The following is a 21,267-nucleotide window of genomic DNA, read 5'->3' as shown; positions in this document are numbered from 1 at the left end:
CAGGGCTCGGGCCAGGTGTCGATTGTCACTGAGAGGCAGGCAAGGCAGGCGCCCGGACAGATGGGATTTCATTGTGCTGAGCATGTGCGGGCTGGCTGGTGGTTTCCAGTGTTGTGGACAGGTAAGGCAGGCGGGTGGCCAGACCCCAGGGGAACGACCGATCAGGTCGGTCAGACTATTTTTCTGAACTGTACTTCCTCTGTGAGGGGAGATGAGTTCCGAGTGAGTGGCACTGACCAGACAGAGGAGGGACCCTGGGGAGAGGAAGTATAGGTACTGTAGGCAGAGCAGCAGGTCAGAACTGAGCCACTGACCAGGACAGAGAAGTGACCCTGGGGAGAAGTATGGGTTACTGCTAGGCAGAGCAGTCAAGGTCAACTGAGCCACATTGACCAGGACAGAGAAGGTACCCGGCGAGGGAGTATTAGGTACGTAGCAGAGCAGCAGGTCAGAACTGACACTACCAGGACAGAGAGCAAGGTGAACCCCTGGAGAGTAAGGGTACTGTAGGCAGAGCGCAGGTCAGAAACTGGCCACTGACCAGACAGAGAAGGTGGACCCTGGGGAGGGAGTATAGGGTACTGTAGCAGAGGCAGCAGTCAGAAACTGAGCACTACCAGTCATGTCCACCTAGAGGAGATGAGCCTCTGTTAAAGCCATCACACTCTGTGTTTGACTGTCTGGACACAGGCCTGAGTTCTAGTTTCAACCCAACACTGAACCTCTTCAGCAGCAGCCCAAGGCTTGACCCACTTTCAGGTTAGTTGGCTCTAAAGCACTCTTCACTGGGCTGGCAACCTGGCAACCTCTCACTAAGCAAACAGTAGTATGGGCTTTATCTTCCCTGCCTTGAATAGCCAGCCAGGGTCCAACCTAAAGCGCTGTTAATGGTGGTGTGTGAAAAGGGGTATTGCTGGAATAGGTTTTAACGGTGGAGAGTCTGAGAGGCCGGGACTGGGTCGGACAGATAAAACACCTAACAGCCTGCGTTTAAAAGGATTGACTGTGCTGTGCCTTGGAATGAGGTGTCCTATTGTCGGCCCAATTAGTAATCCACCCACGACTGATTGTTGCTGAAGTGCACAATTCGTGGACCATTCCATTAGTCCCCTCCACCTGGGTCCGGGTTTATACCCATGATTTCCTTATTTTGGGTCCCCTTTTTCAACCAGTTTTTTTTATTTTTTTATTTTTTATTTTTTTTATACATGGGCTATCATTTATTAAAATTCCCAAGCTTACTGAAAATCTATCTACTTCCTGGCTTAATTTAAGAACGTCCCTGAACAGCCCCCGAACCAAGTTCCAGAAAGTGAGATAAGTGCCCCTGAAAGTTTTTCTCTGAGGCGAGAACCGCGCCACTCACCTCCCTCTGCGAGGCCCCTAAGTGCATGTTGAGAAGGCAGTTCACCCGACGCTCCGGAAGTAGTGTGATATGTTTAGCCTCTATAACCCTTACTGAACGTTTCTAGCGCTGTGAAGGACATGTTGCCGTCAAAAGTCCAAACTAATCTCTAGATACCGCCCATCCTAGGGCGCGGTATGAGATGCGCCAGGGACCTCCAGCTATTTGCCTGGACCTCTGCCTCGAGTAACCAGAACCCAAAGTCCTCTGGTACTATCGGTCGTCTTGACATGCTCGAGCTGTAGTCAGCAGAACAGCTTTCTTACATAGCTTATTCCTTTGTCCAGATGGGATGGGAACAGGGTGCAAGTGTGGGATGCCTGGCCGATGTCCTTGTCATCGTCTGTAGGACTTTTTGTTGGAAGTGGGGCAGGTGATCAACTAGTTAATCGAGGTCTAGGAGCCGGTGCCCTCCCGAAGTAAGCGTGCGCCACGTCGCCACACTCCAGGCCTGTGTGGAGGAAGTCTTTTTTTTTTGTGAGTAGATACATTGTGCCTGATTTTAAATTAATTCTATTTTTATTATAGGCCCAATGTTGCACTTGAGAGTTCTCATCTAAATCAAAGCTTTTTCGAGTGATGACACCAAGTAAGACTGAGTAGCGAACGTGACCAGGTCTGGTAGTGCTATTTAAGTGTCAGGGTTTATGACTGTTGCCTTCTTTGGCGGTACGGGAGGAACAATGTCGTGAAGCCATCTTGGTATAGCATGGTGAGGAGCAGTGCAGGGGACTGGAGATCTTAAGCGAATTTGGTAAATTGAAGTTCGCGTGAGAACACTTACGCAGCCGACGGGCTGGTCTGCACATGCTCTGAGGACAGCGGTCTTTTAGACTTACCCTCTGGGGCCAGGCAGCCTGGCGAGGGGGTTGGGCCACTGAATTAATCCTTCAAAGCGGGAAAAGAAGGTTGTTTAGTTTGGTCTGGAAGCGTGACGTCGGTGTCTGTGACATGGCTGGTTTTCTTTTTGTAGTCCGTGATTCCGCTAGTCCTCTGCCACATACTGTACGGTCTCGTGTCGAGCGTTGAGTTGCGACTCCACTTTGTCCCTGTACCGGCATTTCACTGTGTTTGGTATTGCCAATGTGGGAGGGGGAAAGAAATAAGACTACACTGTTTATATTATCTGAGAGCCATATTCCAGACCTCTTTTTTCCATGGTTTTAAATGCGGCCTGGATGCAGCCTATTTCTGTTTATTGCATGGTGTATATAGCCCACACTGGTACCTCCATCGGTTTTCTCGTTTGTTAGGGGGTAGGTGTGTTAATATCACAATGAGATGGTAACAGAACAGTTCTACAAATGCACTTCTTTTAGGTAGTAACAATCACCTATAACTTCTATAACTGTATGGTGCAGGCGTTATGACAATCGAGACGTGTTTTATTTCTCTGCCCAGCCTGACCGGAACATATCACCAGTCCGTTGTGATCAAAACAATCTTGTAAGCGTTGATGTACCGCCAAAGTTGCGTCAGTACCCACCAGTCAGTCATTGAAATGGTTTCCTTCAGTCTACTTCTGAGTCATGTACATCCCTAAGTTTGTAGTTCTCTGTCTAAAAAAGACAATGAGTCTATAGCCGAGTCCTAAAAGACCTAGGTTGTCCGTCGGTCGGATTTGCGAAGGGAGGGCGGCCCCTGGAGAGCCAAAGTCCCGTTTGGTTCCTAGCAACTCCGTGGTGCTGAGCCGAATAACTCTTTAGGTTAATGCATTTAGACAGTTAGACAGTTTAGATACTACGCAGTATAAGTTGATGCAATGTTAATTATTCCCTTGCGTTGGTAGTTTCGGCATATCTAATAAATGTCTGGTAATAGAATTATAGGGTAGCTCTTTGATTGCTCACTTAAGTATTTGTGCCGTCAGCATATTATGAGTGTTCCGCGATGTTGTGTACATAAGGTCTCAGTAAAGCATACCCTTACGTTGTAGGTGTGAGGGGCTGGATGCTATGGTGCTGTATTATTGAAAGCCAACGCTCCCTGAAAATTGTGCGTCCGACAAATTTCAAGAGACAAGCGGCGGAATATGGTACGACAGCTGTGAAGATAACTGACGAGGAAATTTCTGGCTCTCCTCGATTTGTGTAATTATGGTGCCGGTAGAGTTTTGGCCTGGATGTAAGGAATTCGTAAACTAGGGGCAAGGGAGACTCGGGGTAAGCAAGCCCTGCCGCCCGTGTGAGCCACCGACACCAGCGAAGGACTCTTTGTGCATAGAAATTTTTGGTGCCCCTGCGTAGATGTTGTTAGTGACTCAACCCCTTACACAACTAGTGAACTGCACGCTTCTCAACCTCGCCCTTTAGAAGGAGATCGTCATAAAAAAAATAAGTAAAGTCACTACTCACTAAATCCTTGCTACCCTAAATCCTCTTCCCCAGAGAGTGTTGTGTCCATAATGCTGAATCGGGTGACGGCCCCGGAAAGAAGTACGAAGAAAGGGAGAAGAGTGCCCAGGATTGGCGCTGAACCCTCACGAGAGAATGCAAGACCTCTCTGCCAACCAATGAGCCCTACTAACCCCACTTTGAAGATAATGAAGCATGCTTTTTTCGCTGTTGAGAAACCAACAAGTCCGGCTCGCGCATAGATTTTAGCAAATATCCGTCTTGAATGAAGTGGTGGCATCTGAACCCGTCTAAAGATCCTAGTGACATGAGACCAGAGTTACTCCTCTTTGCTCTCGAGGCGCCAATTTCATTTCTGTAACTATAACCCCATTAAAGTTGTAATCCCCTTATAGAGAATGGAAATTACCTGATGAAATGTAACCATGTTTAGTCGTGTGAGCGAATTTACTCTTTTTTAAGAGTAATCATACGATACGCTGGCCTGTTTAATCTTTTTCTTTATGCTATTTGAGCCCCCTCGGAGCGCCGTCTGCCTGCCGTCTAGGTGCTTATTCGTGTTGTCTAATGATTACATGAGACAGCTTTATGCTTGTCTCTTTTAAAACGTCTTTGCCGGTTATCTGCGATTCTCCCTGCCCTAACCTTGAGGTGGTTGGTGCCATGGCCTGGCCCTTGAACGCACGTGGTGAGAAGGGACGCGGCATCCGTCTGCCCCTTCTGCTCCAAGTGGAGCCCCTGGTTTGCCCTGCCCCAGCCTTTGTCCACAGCGGCACGCGTTGATGGTAGATTCCTGAAAAAGAGAGGTCCCCCTAAATGCTCAGATTCCAAGGGAAGACATGAATATCTAAAATCCGACCGCAACTGGAGTTTTGATCCATTCTGCTTCGCTGGCAAAGGCGCGTGGGTGAGTCCAGTTAACAGGGGATCCGCCTGTTGGGAAAAGTCGCTATCGCTTAAGCCGGTACGTGTGTGAATGTTGGTGGAATGTTGAAACCTCTTAGAGTAATAGCTATCGTTATAGATGTGCAAAAAAGTGTTACAGTGCTTCCTTTTCCCTAGAGACATGTATGATTGCCACCACAGCGTTTTTCACTGTAAGACAATTAATGAAACTTAACATAGTATGTTCGGGGCCAAACAAGGTAAAAAAATAATACAAAAAAAAAAAAAAAAAAAATAGCTTGCCAGTATTCCTAAGGACTCGGGAACGGACGACCAATCTTCTGTCGAGCGCGGCAAACAACCCTTGTCTTGTGCCCTGGTTGCGTGAGTGGTGTGTGACCTGTGTTCAATGGTAGGATTGTGTGTAGGGAGTGTATGTTTAGTGAGTTTAGTGTTACAAGTGGTAGTTAGTATGGCGTGTGTGTGTTGTTGTGTGTAATATAATAATATATTGCCATTTAGCAGACGCTTTTATCCCAAAAAAAGTGACTACAGTCCAAATGTTGATGGTGGCCAGACATTCATGTGTAAGGTGCGGTGGCCCCACCTGGGGATCCGTAATCGCAACCTTGCGTTGTTAACGAGATCTGTTTGCCAAAGCCGCCCCGAGCCTACCCAGAATTGTGGCCTGCGATACACAACATGCTCAAGAAACGTGTACAGAACTTCACAGTTCTCCGCGGCGTATCCTCCCTCTGCTTATAGTAGGCCTTTCGTTTCAGCCAGGGCACACGTGGTGACCACAGGGACCAGCCCAAGGTCTCTTAATTGGATCTGAAACATGTTTTTTCACGGCGGTCACATATTCACTCCCAGTTAGCTCCCTCCTAACCCATCTAGTGAGCAAAAAATCACTTTACCTCCTTGTCTGACGTTTCAACTTGGACATTGTACTTGAAACTCATCGGAGTTTAATAGGGTCTGGAGCAGAAGGAAAAGTAAGCTAAATTAATAATCAGCAGGAGAAAAGAAGACGAGGAGATCCCGGGTGCTATAGTTCGGCAGAGAGAAAAGAAGGCAGTACCTTAAAGACGTGGTTCCATCCGCCTCTCTCTCTCTTACACCTCCCTTCCCTCCCCACTTCCTCTTCTGAGGATATCTTCCCAGTTTAGCCCTGGCAGGTAAGACCTCACACAGATGTCAGGCGAGGTAAAGCTGCCCCTGTAATATTGCTAGGAGGCGGGAATAAAACGGTGTGAATTATCTGTCAAAGCATCAGCCCAGTGAGCTGTGTGGCCAGTTCATTAAACTGCTGACAGTACCATTAATATTAGTGTGCCTTTAAAACCCCAGCATCAAATCAGAACCACCCAGGGAGATGTGAGGTGGTTCAGCTTTTAGAGGGGAGTGATCTGAATTGTAATGGGCTGTAGGAGGATAGGTGGTGGAGGTCTATAATAAAGTCTCTTTTAAAACCTCTTTTTGGAAATGGGAATTATATGGCACTGCTGGCATTATAGAAAGCAAATGAGATCGACATCTCATGAGATACCGGAATGAATGTTTATCATCATGCCAAGCATTAGGCTAAAATGTCCCTGATGCATAACTTCTTGCCTAATTATGATATTGAAGAAAACAACTCCTGGACTTTCCATCACATTTAGACAGTGTGTGCATTTGATGGTTGCCACATAATATTTTTCTGTGATACAAATTTCCAGTAAACTAAAGGATGATAAGTAACCTGCACCAAAAGATAGCCTATTCTTGTGTTTGCTTTTCATATTCGATGCGAAAACTTACCAGCATACTTTTAGGGCATGGAGATTATTGTATGCTGCGTGTATACAGAACGAAATGCATTTTTCATGTGAAAAACAGGACGCAAATGTGTTGCTTTGATGTTAGCCATAAAACCATTTTTTTTAAGGATGAATACTTTGGATGTACACAGAGTGGTGTGACAGTTGTAGAGAGCTCTCACCGTTGCTGTCCAGCAGTGCCTGGGTCCACGCATTTACCATGTATCCTCCCACCACTCTGTCTACCAGAGTAGCTTTTACTCTCCTCTGAGGAGGGAGAGATTCCTCTTGTTCTCTTTACGACAGATTTTTAATACTGTTCCTCTCCGACTACATTTGTAGAGAGCAAATGCTTTGATGAAATATGGGACAAACAATACACATCATGTTTTTCATCTGTATTAGTATAGCCTTGAAATGGACTCTACAACATATCATTTATCTGATATAGTCCTGTACTTGCTTTTGGACTGTCTAAAAAAAACACATTGCTTTCAAAATATTTATTCCATCCAGTATCTTGGTGAATTTACATTAAATAAAATAAGTTATGACATTAATTTGATAAGCAACTGAGGAGTATATAATATGGACATCCAGGGAAAATTAAATCTGAATTATATTCGCTGACACTTACCATGCTGTGTCAACTGGCTGGTAATAAAGAACAGGACATGCATTTTATCTGTGTAACATTGTTTGATTACACTGTATCTTCTGCCACAAAAATGTAATCTTGTACCTGAAATTGGCTCATCTCCTTTGAGCCCTCTTGATAGTTCGACATGTGAGTGCAAACTGTATTGTATTTGGTGTTTTACTGTAATAGACGACTTTGATGTTCAGTTGCTTCTGGGGACTTTCAATAGGCTTTGTGTTTTAGTTTAGTGCTGCAGACTTCCAATAATATGAAAATGAATCTCTGTTTATTTCCTTTCTTGAAATAATATCTTTCTGACATGATCGGCAAAAATAGTAGTGGAATCCTTGCTTTCACCTAACCTACTGTGGGAAATTGGTGATTACCTCAAGGAAAGCTGGATGGATGGAAGGAAAGAAGGAAGAAAGGAAGGAGGTAAACATAGATCAAATCAGACCTGTGTTTATCTTGTATCAGGTGGAGGACCGTGAAGCCCAGGTCCAGGAGCTGCAGGACACCATCACAGAGCTGCACCAGGAGATGACCAGGAAGGACCAGGACAAGCTGACACAGCTGCAGGAGCTCCACCAGCTGGAGAGCAGGGTGAAGCAGCTCACTGACCAGGTAGGGCTGGGGAACTATTACCACCCAGACAGGTCTAGTTCAGGACTGGCCTATTCTGTTGGGAAACACTTGCCCACTTCTGGTCAAGATCAAATAGAACTAGTAAATCAAAATGTTAACCTCATTTAACCACTTTTAATTGCATTTTAAACACACTATTGACTGAGTATGCAATTGCTTTATCAGCGTAATGAAACCAGCATTGGTCTAATCTACAGTGTATGACACAGTTGTACTTGTAACCCATTGGTGTGGTACAGTGAATGATGTGCTGTGTGGTTGTCTTGATGGCAGGTCAGGAGCTCTGAGGAGACCATTGGCCAGCTGAGACAGGATGTGGCTGTTAGAGTGAGCATCAGCAGCGCTACCCTGTCTGGGGACGTGAGTACAGCAGGGAAAGTGGGTTAAAGCACAGTGTTCATGCATATACTATACATGTACTGTTATACGTTCCACAGGACATGATCTACTACCTGACCTACGTTGTATATAGGCTGTGAGGTCTAACAATGCATCAGTGAACATATAATGAACTTGGATCCACTCTGGGCTTTTCAAGTCTTACATTTTCATCCATATGTAATTTCTCTGTGCAAACAAATGCGTTACTAGGTGATAGAAAATTATAGAAATGTAAGCTAGTCCTATAAAGTTCCAGTTATATTGTGTTCATTTTCTCTATTCTAAGACTCATTAACATGTCATCAGTCATCCTGTTGTTATTAACATTCCTGTACAAGCCTACGCATTCACACATAAATCACATTAAACCCTCATTTCCAGATGAATGCGTCCGTACATGGTGACTCAGTCTCTCACACGGTCTGTCTGTATGGTCTGTCTGTATGGTCTGTCTGTGTGTTGTCATGGGTTGGAGATCATGATTGCCCAGTAGAGCTGGAGATCTTTGAGACCAGTGTTTGTTGAGAGGGGCTCTAATGATGGCACATGTGGCCTGGGTTCTGATGGCCCCAAGGTGGGAGCCAGGGTCAGCCTGAATAGCAGCTCTGTCTGTCCCCCTCTCTCCACCTATCTCTTGACGTCTCGACACATCTGGCAGGCAGCCCAGAGACAATGATGGGAGTCAATTAACTCTAATCAAATCAAATCAAATGTATTTATATAGCCCTTCGTACATCAGCTGATATTTCAAAGTGCTGTACAGAAACCCAGCCTAAAACCCCAAACAGCAAGCAATGCAGGTGGAGAAGCACGGTGGCTAGGAAAAACTCCCTAGAAAGGCCAAAACCTAGGAAGAAACCTAGAGAGGAACCAGGCTATGAGGGGTGGCCAGTCCTCTTCTGGCTGTGCCGGGTGGAGATTATAACAGAACATGGCCAAGATGTTCAAATGTTCATAAATGACTAGCATGGTCAAATAATAATAACAGTAGTTATCGAGGGTGCAGCAAGTCAGCACCTCAGGAGTAAATGTCAGTTGGCTTTTCACGTCCGGTGAACAGGACAGGGTTCCATAGCCGCAGGCAGAACAGTTGAAACTGGAGCAGCAGCAAGGCCAGGTGGACTGGGGACAGCAAGGAGTCATCATGCCAGGTAGTCCTGACGCATGGTCCTAGGGCTCAGGTCCTCCGAGAGAGAGAAAGAAAGAGAGAATTAGAGAGAGCATATGTAACGGCAGCCTTCCCTCTTCACGAGAAGAGAGGGTGTAACAGGGATCGGACCAACACGCAGCGTAGCCAGTGCTCAACATGTTTAATAAAACAAAACTGTGAACACTTACAACGATACAAAATAACAAAATGTGGCAAACCGATACAGCCCTATCTGGTGCAGAGAAAACACAAAGACAGGAAACAACCACCCACAAWCCKCAACACAAAACAAGCCACCTATATATGATTCCCAATCAGAGACAACACAAAACACCTGCCTCTGATTGAGAACCATATTAGGCCAAACATAGAAACAGACAAACTAAACACACAACATAGAATGCCCACCCAGCTCACGCCCTGACCAACACTAAAACAAGCAAAACACACAAGAACTATGGTCAGAACGTGACAGCATACTTAAATTCACACAGGACACCGGATAAGACAGGAGAAGTCCTCCAGATATAACAAACTGACCCGACACATAAACTACTGCAGCATAAATAATGGAGGCAGGAGACAGGAGGGGTCAGGAGACACTGTGGCCCCATCCGATGATACCCCCTCTAATGAATTGTAATATTGTGCAATTTTAATCCGGCAGTAATTCTGTAATATAACCTTATAATTTCTGGATGGGATTGGATCGCAATTACGTGTGCAGCAGCAGAAAAAGGCAGAGAGTTTAAGTAGGGAACTGTGCAGGTCCCTGGAAAGAGGGCTTTTTAGAGTTCCTTTTGTTTGCATTTAATATGGAAATTGTGAGAAAATAATGAGACAACTTCTCCTCATTGCTTATTGAATTTGGGAGGTCAGGCACAATGAGTTGTGTGTAATTATGGACATAGCCTCAGAGATGTTAGGTAGATTGGCCTATTAGTCCTCAGGGATGGTAGGTAGATGGCCCATTAGTCCTCAGAGATGGTAGGTAGATTGGCTTATTAGTCCTCAGAGATGGTAGGTAGATTGGCCTATTAGTCCTCAGAGATGGTAGGTGGATTGATAGGTACTTTTTTTTCTCTCTGGTGGATTTTGACCTTCAAATCATCCAAATGTTAGTTAGAACCTTCCTGATTGGTTGAATTGGCTTGTTGATTAGTCAGGCATCCCTGGTGGGCTCACAGAGCACGGACTGGTATCCTGTTTGGCTGCGTGGGGGTGGAGGAGGAAACAGCCTCATAGCTAGATGGTAGAGAATAGTGGGAACCGTAGAAAACATATGTAAATGAGAGAAATGTTCCTGTCATGTATTTGGTGTTTTAGTGAAACAACATTGTCTTTGTGTACGAGTGGATATCTTTGTGTAAGAGTGGATGTATTTGGTGCTGAAACAGAATATTCTAACACTGAAGGAATCTATGGGATTCCTGACCATGTTCTCCATCACTGCTGCCTTTTCCTCTCTTCTCCTCTTCTCCTCACCTCTCATCCCTTTTCCTTCTCTCTTTCCCTCTCTCAATGTGAAGGAAATGCATTGGAAAGGAGAGCCAAAGTCACACAACATTAGTTTGGTAGTGGCTGCCGCTGCAGAAAGCCATTACTCTTCCTTGACAGTATCATAGAGAACGGTGGAGCTGGGTCGCGCCTAGCCCCTCGCTCTCCCTCGCCATGCGCCACTCGCAGGAAATTGCCTCATACTTCAGCGGGCAGGAAGGTGACACGTCGGCGACACCCACGCATGTGTCACTTTCAGGGCCTGGGTGGGAGCGGGCTCCAGTGCCACAGACAAGCGCTGCCTGGGGAGCAGTAGAGGAGAGCTGCCCAGGGGAGGCTGGCTGAGCTGGGGTCTGGACACGCAGGGAACCACGCTGGATTTAGAGGAGGGGCGGAGGAGGGGTAGAACTAGTTACCAATAAATTAGGTCTTAACCTCCCTAACTTTCTTTGGCCACTAGTATTTGACCTGATTGAACCAATCTACTGCACAAAAGGACTGGGTGGTAATGGAGAGTTGTGGCGTTGAGCTAGCCAGTTCTAGAGTGTGTTGCAGTAGATGGGATATTTGCAGCGCGCGCTGTCTCTTATTTGAAGAATTCTGACTCCTACAAAGAGGATAGMTAGGTGCCCCACTGGGGGGATGGACGGAGGGATGCAGCAGGATCCAGGGAAAGTGCTAGGTGGTGGGCTTCTCTGTGGCTGGTTTCAGCCTYSAGTCTGGAMCATAAGGGCTGTTCTGTCCGCTGCCACCCGTATGGGGAGCAGTAATGAAAGGAGAGGTTAAGGAGGAGAGTGAAGTGGTCTCGCTCGACAATAAATCCTATGTAGTAGGGGATGCTATGGGACCCCACTCCTAGAACACCTTTAGGGGCGCTGAAAAGGGACAGGCGTACGCACACTTACCCAGACACACACGCTCACACACACACACACGCTATGCCTGTTAAGAGCTGTTGTGCCTCGTCTATGAAAGAGATTGAGCTAATGAAAATATGGGCTAATGTTTTGTGGAGAGCATTCCCTGAAAAAGGCGAGGAATCTAATTTCTCACTCAATACATTAGCTTCTTTGTGTCATACGTTTGACTAAAATGTTGTTTATGAGTTGATTTGACTATTATTTGAAAATGTAGACATAATTTTAACAAAACTAAAGCCTTTATCAGTTCTGAAGCCACAGGCACTGATGCAGGTGTGGTATACATACCAGCTGCTGGGTTGGCCATTGTTTTCAGATGAGACATGTACATTGTGCTGTTTGAGAGGGAATAGAAAGCTTTATGCTGTTCCATCTCCTCCCGACACCACACCCCATCCCTGTGCAGACCTCTCCAGAGGACCAATGTTTATTGCCATTCTAAAGCAGGCTTTGTTGTGATTGTGTGTGCTCTCCGTCCCCTTCTCCTTGTTTCCACTCTTCTTTCATTTTGTGCAGGGCTGGGGGGATTGCTCTGTGCTGCGGCTCTGTGATTAGAGAGAGGGAGAGGCAGAGTGCTTCTCAGCAGGACTCTGTTTTATATTCATCAAAAGAGCTGCCTTTGATTTGCTCCCTCTGACGTGTGACAGCGGCGCGGCTGCAGCACCACACAGCCGCCGAGGAAATCGTGCACTTATCACCCCTCCCTCCTCATCCCTCTCCTCCCCTGTTCTCCTCACCCTCCTTTACCAGCAGTACCCACCACCCTATTCCCCACCATTCCCTCCCGCAGCCCAACCTTCAGGCCGTCTGGCCGTCTTATTCATTTCTCTATTGTTGTTAATATTGCCTCTTTTCACTCAAAAGGCAGACTTTTTCCAAGATGTGCCCTCGCCATCTCTCCCTCTCCTCAGAATAGTTACCCAGAGTAGAGCCTGTGGACTGACGGGCCAGCAGAGAGAGGGGGGTTGGGGGTTATATCATTCCCACCCTCATTATCCAGGGTGGGAATGATATAACATCTGGGTTGGAGAAAAGGCCAGGTAATGTCCTGGGATGGTGGAGGCTCAGGTTAACCCAGATAAGAAGTCCTGTCCTGTAGCCTGGAGGAGCATCTCTCACCCTGTCTCTATGACCTTCAGCTCTGTGTCAGTAGTAGCTCAGACGAGGCCTCTGTAGTTTCCTATGTGTTTACACAGGAGCCCACCCTATTACCACCCTCAACTAGCAGATCAGTCAATTCTGCACAGTTTCTGATGGCTCAGACTAAAATCACATACACACGCACACACTAGCTCTTCTCTCCAAACACTGCCCCCCTCTGCACCACGCCAGGGCCGAGCAGGACACACACACCTGTGTTTGAACAGGGCCCCTCTGTGCCGCAGAGACCAGCCTGGTTATTAACGGTGTCAATTATTAAAGCAATTTCAAACTCTGCAAACAGTGGCAGAGAGAGGCGAGCAGACGCAGGAACGTGTGTGTGGACGTGTGTGAGATCCATGGGGAGGGAGGGAGGGAGAGACATACTGAGGCCGTTTGCCTGCTGCTTTGTCCCTGCAGTGGCCCAGCTAACAAGGTCACATACACCCAAGGTTAGCTCGGAGGGAGGGGAACATGCTTGGGTAATATTTCATCTTCTCCTTGGTTCCACAAGCCTCTTATGTACGCCACACACACACATACAGGCACGCATACTTGCAAACATACTCACTTCCCAGTAACTGGAAATTGAAAGGTGTCCAATTGATGTTGTGCATGTACAGCAGCAGAATGAAATGCAAACTGAAGCAGTGTTCTCTGGCGCTCACTGATCTCTCCTTGCCGTTTGACGATCCCCCATACTTCACGGCTCATGTCGCATTTGATAGTGACTCCTCCATGTTAGAGTTCATATGCTGGATTATATACACAGGGTTAAATGTATGCCACAGTCTCGGGGTCCTCTGGAGTGCGGGATACGTAAGTGAACATTCAGCTGCATATTGTAGCTGACGTCAAATCTAATTTTAATTGTCACATGCTTCGTAAACAACAAATGATATGCTTACTTACGGGTCCTTCCCAACAATGCAGAATACATTAAAGAATTATTATAATTATATTAAAAAATTATAACACAAGGAATAAATACACATTGAGCAATGATAGCTTGGCTATATACACATGGTACCAGTACTGAGTTCATGTGCAGGGGTATGAGGAAATTGAGGTAGATATGTACAGTTCAAGTCGGAAGTTTACATACACCTTAGCCAAATACATTTAAACTCAGTTTTTCACAATTCCTGAAATTTAATCCTAGTAAAAATTCCCTGTCTTAGGTCAGTTAGGAACACCACTTTATTTTAAGAATGTGAAATGTCAGAATAATAGTAGAGAATGATTTATTTCAGCTTTCATTTCTTTCATCACATTCCCAGTGGGTCAGAAGTTTACATACACTCAATTAGTATTTGGTAGCATTGCCTTTAAATTGTTTAACTTGGGTCAAACGTTTCAGGTAGCCTTCGACAAGCTTCCCTCAATAAGTTGGGTGAATTTTGACCCATTCCTCCTGACAGAGCTGGTGTAACTGAGTTAGGTTTGTAGGCCTCCTTGCTCCCACACGCTTTTTCAGTTCTGCCCACAAATCTTCTATAGTATTGAGGTCAGAGCTTTGTGATGGCCTCTCCAATACCTTGACTTTGTTGTCCTTAAGCCATTTTGCCACAACTTAGAAGTATGCTTGGGGTCAATGTCCATTTGGAAGACCCATTTGCGACCAAGCTTTAACTTCCTGACTGATGTCTTGAGATGTTGATTCAATATATCCACATCATTTTACTTCTTCATGATGCCATCTATTTTGTGAAGTGCACCAGWCCCTCCTGCAGCAAAGCACCCCCACAACATGATGCTGCCACCCCCGTGCTTCACGGTTGGGATGGTGTTCTTCGGCTTGCAAGCTTCCATCCTTTTTCCGCCAAACATAATGATGGTTATGATGGCCAAACAGTTCTATTTTTGTTTCATCAGACCAGAGGACATTTCTCCAAAAAGTACGATCTTTGTCCCCATGTGCAGTTGCAAACCGTAGTCTGTCTTTTTTATGGCGGTTTTGGAGCAGTGGCTTCTTCCTTGCTGAGCAGCCTTTCAGGTAGTGTCGATATAGGAATCGCTTTACTGTGGATATAGATACCTTTGTACCTGTTTCCTCCAGCATCTTCACAAGGTCCTTTGCTGTTGTTCTGGGATTGATTTTCACTTTTCGCACCAAAGTACGTTCATCTCTAGGAGACAGAACGCGTCTCCTTCTTGAGCGGTATGACGGCTGCGTGGTTCCTTGGTGTTTATACTAGCGTACTATTGTTTGTACAAGTGAACGTGGTACCTTCAGGCGTTTGGAAATTACTCCCAAGGAGGAACCAGACTTGTGGAGGTCTACAATTTTTTTTCAGAGGTCTTGGCTGATTTATTTTGATTTTGCCCTGATGTCAAGCGAAGAGGCACTGAGTTTGAAGGTAGGCCTTGAAATAAATCCACAGGTACACCTCCAATTTACTGAAATGATGGCAATTAGCCTATCAGAAGCTTCTAAAGCCATGACATAATTTTCTGGAATTTTCGAAGCTGTTTAAAGGCACAGTCAACTTAGTGTATGTAAACTTCTGACCCAATGGAATTGTGATACAGTGAATTATAAGTGAAATTATCTGTCTGTGAACAATTGTTGGGAAAATTACTTGTGTCATGCACAAAGTAGATGTCCTTACCGACTTGCCAAAACTATAGTTTGTTAACAAGACATTTGTGGAGTGGTTAAAAACGAGTTTTAATGCCTCCAACTTAAGTGTATGTAAACTTCCGTGTTCAACTGTACATATAGATAGGGGTAAAGTGACTAGGCAACAGGATCGATAATAGACTGTAATTGCAGTGTATGTCATGCGTGTGTAAGTGTTTGTGTGCTGACAGTGAGCCTGTGTGTACTTGTTATGTGTGAGTGAGTGTGTGCGTATGTGTTTTGAGTGTCAGTGTAAGTATGTGTGAGTGTGTGGGTGGGTAGAGTCCAGTATGTGTGTGCATGAAGTCAAAAAGAGTTAGTGCAAAAAGGGTCAATGCAGATGGTCCTGGTATCTATTTGGTGAACTATTTAGCAGTCTTATGGCTTGGGGTTGGAAGCAGTTCTGGAGCCTTTTGGTCCCAGACTTAGCGTTCCGGTACTGTTTGCTGTGCTGTAGCAGAGAGAACAGTCTATGACTTGGGTGTCTGGAGTATTTGAGAATGTTTAGGCCTTCCTATGACACCGCCTGGTATAGAGGTCCTGGATGGCAGGGAGTTTGGCTCCAGTGATGTACTGGGCTGTACGCATTACCCTTTGTAGCACCTTGTGGTCTGATGCCAAGCAGTTGCCATACAAAGCTGTGATGCAGCCAGTCAAGATGCTCTTAACAGTTCAGCTGTATAACTTTTTGAGACTATGGGCCCATGCCAAATCTTTTCAGCCTCCTGAAGGAGAAGAGGCGTTGTCGTGCCCTCTTCACGACTGTGTTGGTGTGTTTGGACCATTATAGGTCCTTAGTGAAGAGGACACCAAGGAACTTTAAGCTCTAGACCCGCTCCACTACAGCCCCGTCGATGTGAATAGGGGGCGTGTTCAGCCCTCCGTTTCCTGTAGTCCACGATAAGCTTCTTTGTCTTGCCCACGTTGAGGGAGATGTTGTTGTCCTGGCACCACACTGCCAGGTCTCTGAGATCCTCCCTATAGGCTGTCTCATTGTCGTTGGTAATCAGACCCACCACCGTCATGTCATTGCCAAACTTGGTTACATTATTTTATCTCCTCTTCTTCTCCTGTGTTGTGTTTGAGTCAAGCCTCACCCCTGAAAACAAAGCTTACTGTAGGTCCTTTAGTATTAACTCTCACATCTTGTTGCTCAGAGGGCCGATGCGGAACCGACAGACACAGTAGAAGGACTGCAAAGTAATACAATGGGAGATACAGTGTAGGCTATTGATGCCACACGCATGTAGAGCTTTCCATGTTTAGATAACTTCTAGGAGAGAATGTTAGTTTCAGGCTGCACAGCTCACATCTCCAGGGGAAAGGTAGTTGGATGGCAGTTTGAATGGAGTTTAATAGGAGCCTAATGACCGTCTGATGGCCCTCCTGTCTGGGTCACATCAGGCTGTTCAAGGTGAGTGCTCCAGACCCCACTGTCTGTCTCTGCGTCTCTCTGTACATGCATGATGATGCATTTGATCAGAACACATCTCCCTAATGGTCTCTCAGTGAGCTGCCAGCATTCTACAGAGCACTCAAGAAGCCCTTGTCCCTGTCATTTCAGATGTTCACTTGCCCCACTAAGCATAGGTAGCCAGTCACCCCCTGTTCGCCCCCTGCTCTTGACAGAAAGAAAGAGGGAGATGAGAGAGAAAGAGGGAGGGAAAGGGAGTATTAAACCCTGCAACGCTGCACTTTGTGTCAGAGAGGGAACGTCTTCCTTCTGCTCCACTGTAATCTCTGAAGCCGTGCCATGGGGTGTCAGTGTTAAGTTGATACCGAGCTTTGGGCTACTGTGGACCTCTACTTCTGAAGCTCTACTGTAGGGCCTAAACCCCATAATCCAGCTCAAAGGCAGACGCTTGGGTTAGTTATGTGTATATGTGCTGGAGATTGACTGGCTCTTTTCTGAGAGACGTTTTCTCTCTCCTCTTTCCTCCTCTGTTGTTCCCCCACGTTCCTGAGGCTGGCTCGTTGGCCCTGCAGGACCCCCACAAGGCTCTGCATGATTCAAGCGTTTATCCTCCCACCCCTCCATGTCTCTCGCTGGGGAGAAAGCAGGAAGCGGGGATAGTAGCAGCTCATCCTCAGGGCTCCACTGTCTGCTGCCCCAGAGGCCCTGTGGCCTTCTGCACATTTCTATGGAAACACTGACTGGCTATTTCTGTAGCTGATCTGACAGCAACCATCCTGTCTGGTTCTCTGTACATTATGTAGCTTTGTGTGATATATAAAGAGCCATATACAGTGCATTCGGAAAGTATTCAGACCCCTTCCCTTTTTCCACATTTTGTTACGTTACGGCCTTATTCTAAAATGTTTTTTTTTTTTTAAACGTCATCAATCTACACACAATACCCTATAATGACAAGTCGAAAACAGGTTTGTAGAAATGTTTGCTTATTTACATAAGGATTCAGACCGTTTGCTATAAGAATCGAAATTGAGCTCAGGTGCTTCCTGTTTCCATTGATCATCCTTGAGATTTTTCTACAACTTGATTGGAGTTCACCTGAGGTAAATTCAATTGATTGGACATAATTTGGAAAGGCACACACCTGTCTATATAAGGCCCCACAGTTGACAGTGCATTTCAGAGCAAAAACCAAGCAAGGAATTGTGTGTAGAGCTCCGAGACAGGATTGTGTCGAGGCACAGATCTGGGAAAAGGGAACAAAATAATTCTGCAGCATTGAAGGTCCCCAAGAACCCAGTGGTCTCCATCATTCTTAAATGGAAGAAGTTTGGAACCACCAAGATTCTTCCTAGAGCTGGCTGCCCAGACAAACTGAGCAATCAGGGGAGAAGGGCCTTGGTCAGGGAGGTGACCAAGAACCCGATGGTCACTCTGACAGAGCTCCAGTTCCTCTGTCGAGATGGGAGAAACTTCCAGAAGGACAATCATCTCTGCCACACTCCACCAATCAGGCCTTTATGGTAGAGTGGTCAGACGGAAGCCACTCCTCAGTAAAAGGCACATGGCAGCTTGCTTGGAGTTTGCCAAGAGGCACCTAAAGAACTCTCAGACCATGAGAAACAAGATTCTCTGGTCTGATGAAACTAAGATTGAACTCTTTAGCCCGAATGCCAAGTGGCACATCTGGAAGAAACCTGGCACCATCCCTACGGTGAAGCATGGTGGTGGCAGAATCATGCTGTGGGGATGTTTTTCAGCGGCAGGGACTGGGAGACTCGTCAGGATCAAGGGAAAGATGAACAGAGAAAAGTACAGAGAGATCCTTGATGAAAACCTGCTCCAGAGCGCACAAGACCTGAGACTGGGGTGAAGGTTCACCTTCCAACAGGACAACGACCCTAAGCACACAGCCAACGCAATGCAGGAGTGGCTTCGGGACAGGTCTCTGAATGTCCTTGAGAGGTCCAGCCAGAGCCCGGACTTGAATCTGATCGAACATCTCTGGAGAGACCTGAAAATGCAGTGACGCTCCCCATCCAACCTGACAGAGCTTAAGAGGATCTGCAGAGAATGGGAGAAACTCCCCAAATACAGCTTGTAGCATCATATATATATATTTTTTTAAATACATTTGATTCTAAAAACCTGTCTTTGCTTTGTTATTATGGGGTATTGTGTGTAGATTGATGAGGGGAAAAACAATTTAATCCATTTTAGAATAAGGCTGTAACGTAACAGAATGTGGAAAAAGTCAAGGGGTCTTAACACTTTCCGAATGCACTGTAACGGAATGGAACACAGGACAAAAGAGACATAAGATAGTTATATGGTGTGTTTTTAGTGATGGCAAATGAAGGACTGATATTTTATTTGCAAATGTAGGGACTCAGCCCTTATCCATCTGCTAAGCCCAGCCATTTTATCTCCACATCTACCCTTCCTCCATCTCCTGCAGCACCACCTGTGTCTGTGAGTCTCGTCTTCACTATAGGACAGAGCCTCTTATCAGTGTAACTACAGCAAAGCAAATCACGTTGAGAGAGATGTTAGTAGCTCATTTTGTTTGTTTTCGTTTTAAGGGCATATTGTTTTATTTATAGTGGTTTTCTGTATTATTAAGAGAAGAGTTTGTTGTGAATCGCTGTCGTGTCATTGGTTTATCTTTGTGAGTATGCTTCGATGTTGTCTGCTCTCCCTCCCTGGCCCTGTGAAGTCAGACTTTTTGATAGGGCTCTTGACACAGCAAGCACTTGGCAGCAGACTCCCTTTGTTCTCGCAGGGAAAGGTGCTGTAGGCATTCCAAAGCAATAAACAGGAAAAGCTATCAAATTCAATATTTCTCAGCAGATGAAGAACCAGACATGTATTTGTACACTTGGCATGCAGCGAGACCCCTCCTGGCTCCTGGATATGATACAAAAAAAGTAAACATGTAATATTAGCGTTAAAGTAGGGGAACATTATCTGGCAGACACCACACCAGGCCTAATCTTATCAGTGACACCAACACATATCAGGTTGGATCTCTTAATTTAGCAGAATTGAACAGATCACGATAAGTCCCTGGGAAGGAAGAAATTCTGTCCCTGCCTTAGAGTGGCTTTGGGGGAGCCAGCCAACTGGAAGCAATTATTTGCTTTTGGTCAGCGTTTGGGCTATCTGCTGGGATTAGCTGAGGTACTGTTGATCTGGGAGCTGGTCGAGCGTGATGTGGTTACACCTGACTGGGCACTCTGAGCTGAGATAGGCTTGGCTAAAGTCAACTGGCATGGGATGCAATGGGCTGAGCCAGGCTGGGTTGGGCTAGACTTTGCTGGGTTGGGCTATACTTGGCTGGGTTGGACTAGACTTGGCTAGGTTGCTTGGGCTAGACCTCATTGAACTCAGGAGCTCAGCAGCCTGTGCCTGCTACGTTCCACATCACCAACAGAGTCTCAGGCTCGGTGGAGCTTTTGAGGTGAGCCTCTTTATAATGGAGATATACTCGCTGGTGATAGGAAGAGATGAGTACTATTTAACTGGGCAGTATTGTATGGGGCGAAAATGTGTTCATGTGTGACTACAAACGAATGTGTTTTGTGTGTGTGTGATTATTTACAGATTTGGGTAAATGTGAGGGTTCTGAGTGTGTGTGTGCATGTGGTGTGGTGAGTGTGTGTCTGGCTGCGTCCATCTGAGGGGTCTGGCTGTGGACGTGATTGTGTTTTGATGAGGTCTCAGTGGTGCGCCCCGCTCTGGTCTTGTTGAGATGCTTGGTGCCTTGCATTCCCATCGCTTTCCCAATTTGACAGCTGATGGGATCTCAGATGGAATGCCAGTGTGAATTGCCCGTGATATTCATAACAACAATTTATCTTCTCCACCCCTCGCTTTCAGCAATTCCTCCCTCCTGCCTGCACACCCCTCTCCCTCCTTCCTACCCCATTCCGTCCTCTCTCTGTCTTTCTCTCTTTCTCTCTTTATCAATCTTTTCCCCTCTCCCCCACTCTCTCTCTACCCCTCTCTGTCTCTGACTGTCTCTCTCTCTTAGTTCAGGTGCCCTCCCGGTCCTTTAGCAGGGTTAACAGGCAGTGCCAACTCCAGCCATTCCCTGAAGGCAGTTTGTCAAACCTTTAAGTCTCTATAACCACCCACAACACATGCCCTGGACCAACTCTTATGTACCAGTGTGGAGAATAGTGGGGTTAGCCAGTGTGGAGAATAGTGGGTTAGCCAGTGTGGAGAATAGTGGGTTAGCCAGTGTGGAGAATAGTGGGTTAGCCAGTGTGGAGAACAGTGGGTTAGCCAGTGTGGAGAATAGTGGGTTAGCCAGTGTGAGAAGCCAGTAAGAACACACACTCTTACACACAGTTCATCATTGCTCTAAAATGGCTACTGTGTCCAGTGCTAAGCACCAATACACACC

General features: G+C 46.1%; 1 protein-coding gene across 1 annotated transcript in view; it reads left to right on the top strand.

Annotated features, from left to right (window-relative positions):
* LOC139028301 (cytospin-A-like) overlaps window positions 1-8,121 on the top strand; it is a 41,835-nt gene extending 33,714 nt beyond the window's left edge. Inside the window, exons 3-4 of the mRNA XM_070445305.1 lie at window positions 7,567-7,713; window positions 8,008-8,121. Coding sequence (XP_070301406.1) covers window positions 7,567-7,713; window positions 8,008-8,121 — 261 coding nt within the window. The remainder of the gene's footprint in view (window positions 1-7,566; window positions 7,714-8,007) is intronic.
* Window positions 8,122-21,267: the final 13,146 nt, after the last annotated feature.

Source organism: Salvelinus sp. IW2-2015, linkage group LG10 (genome assembly GCF_002910315.2).
Source record: "Salvelinus sp. IW2-2015 linkage group LG10, ASM291031v2, whole genome shotgun sequence".
NCBI classification, from domain to species: Eukaryota; Metazoa; Chordata; class Actinopteri; order Salmoniformes; family Salmonidae; genus Salvelinus; species Salvelinus sp. IW2-2015.
This window is presented reverse-complemented; position numbering and strand designations above follow the sequence as displayed.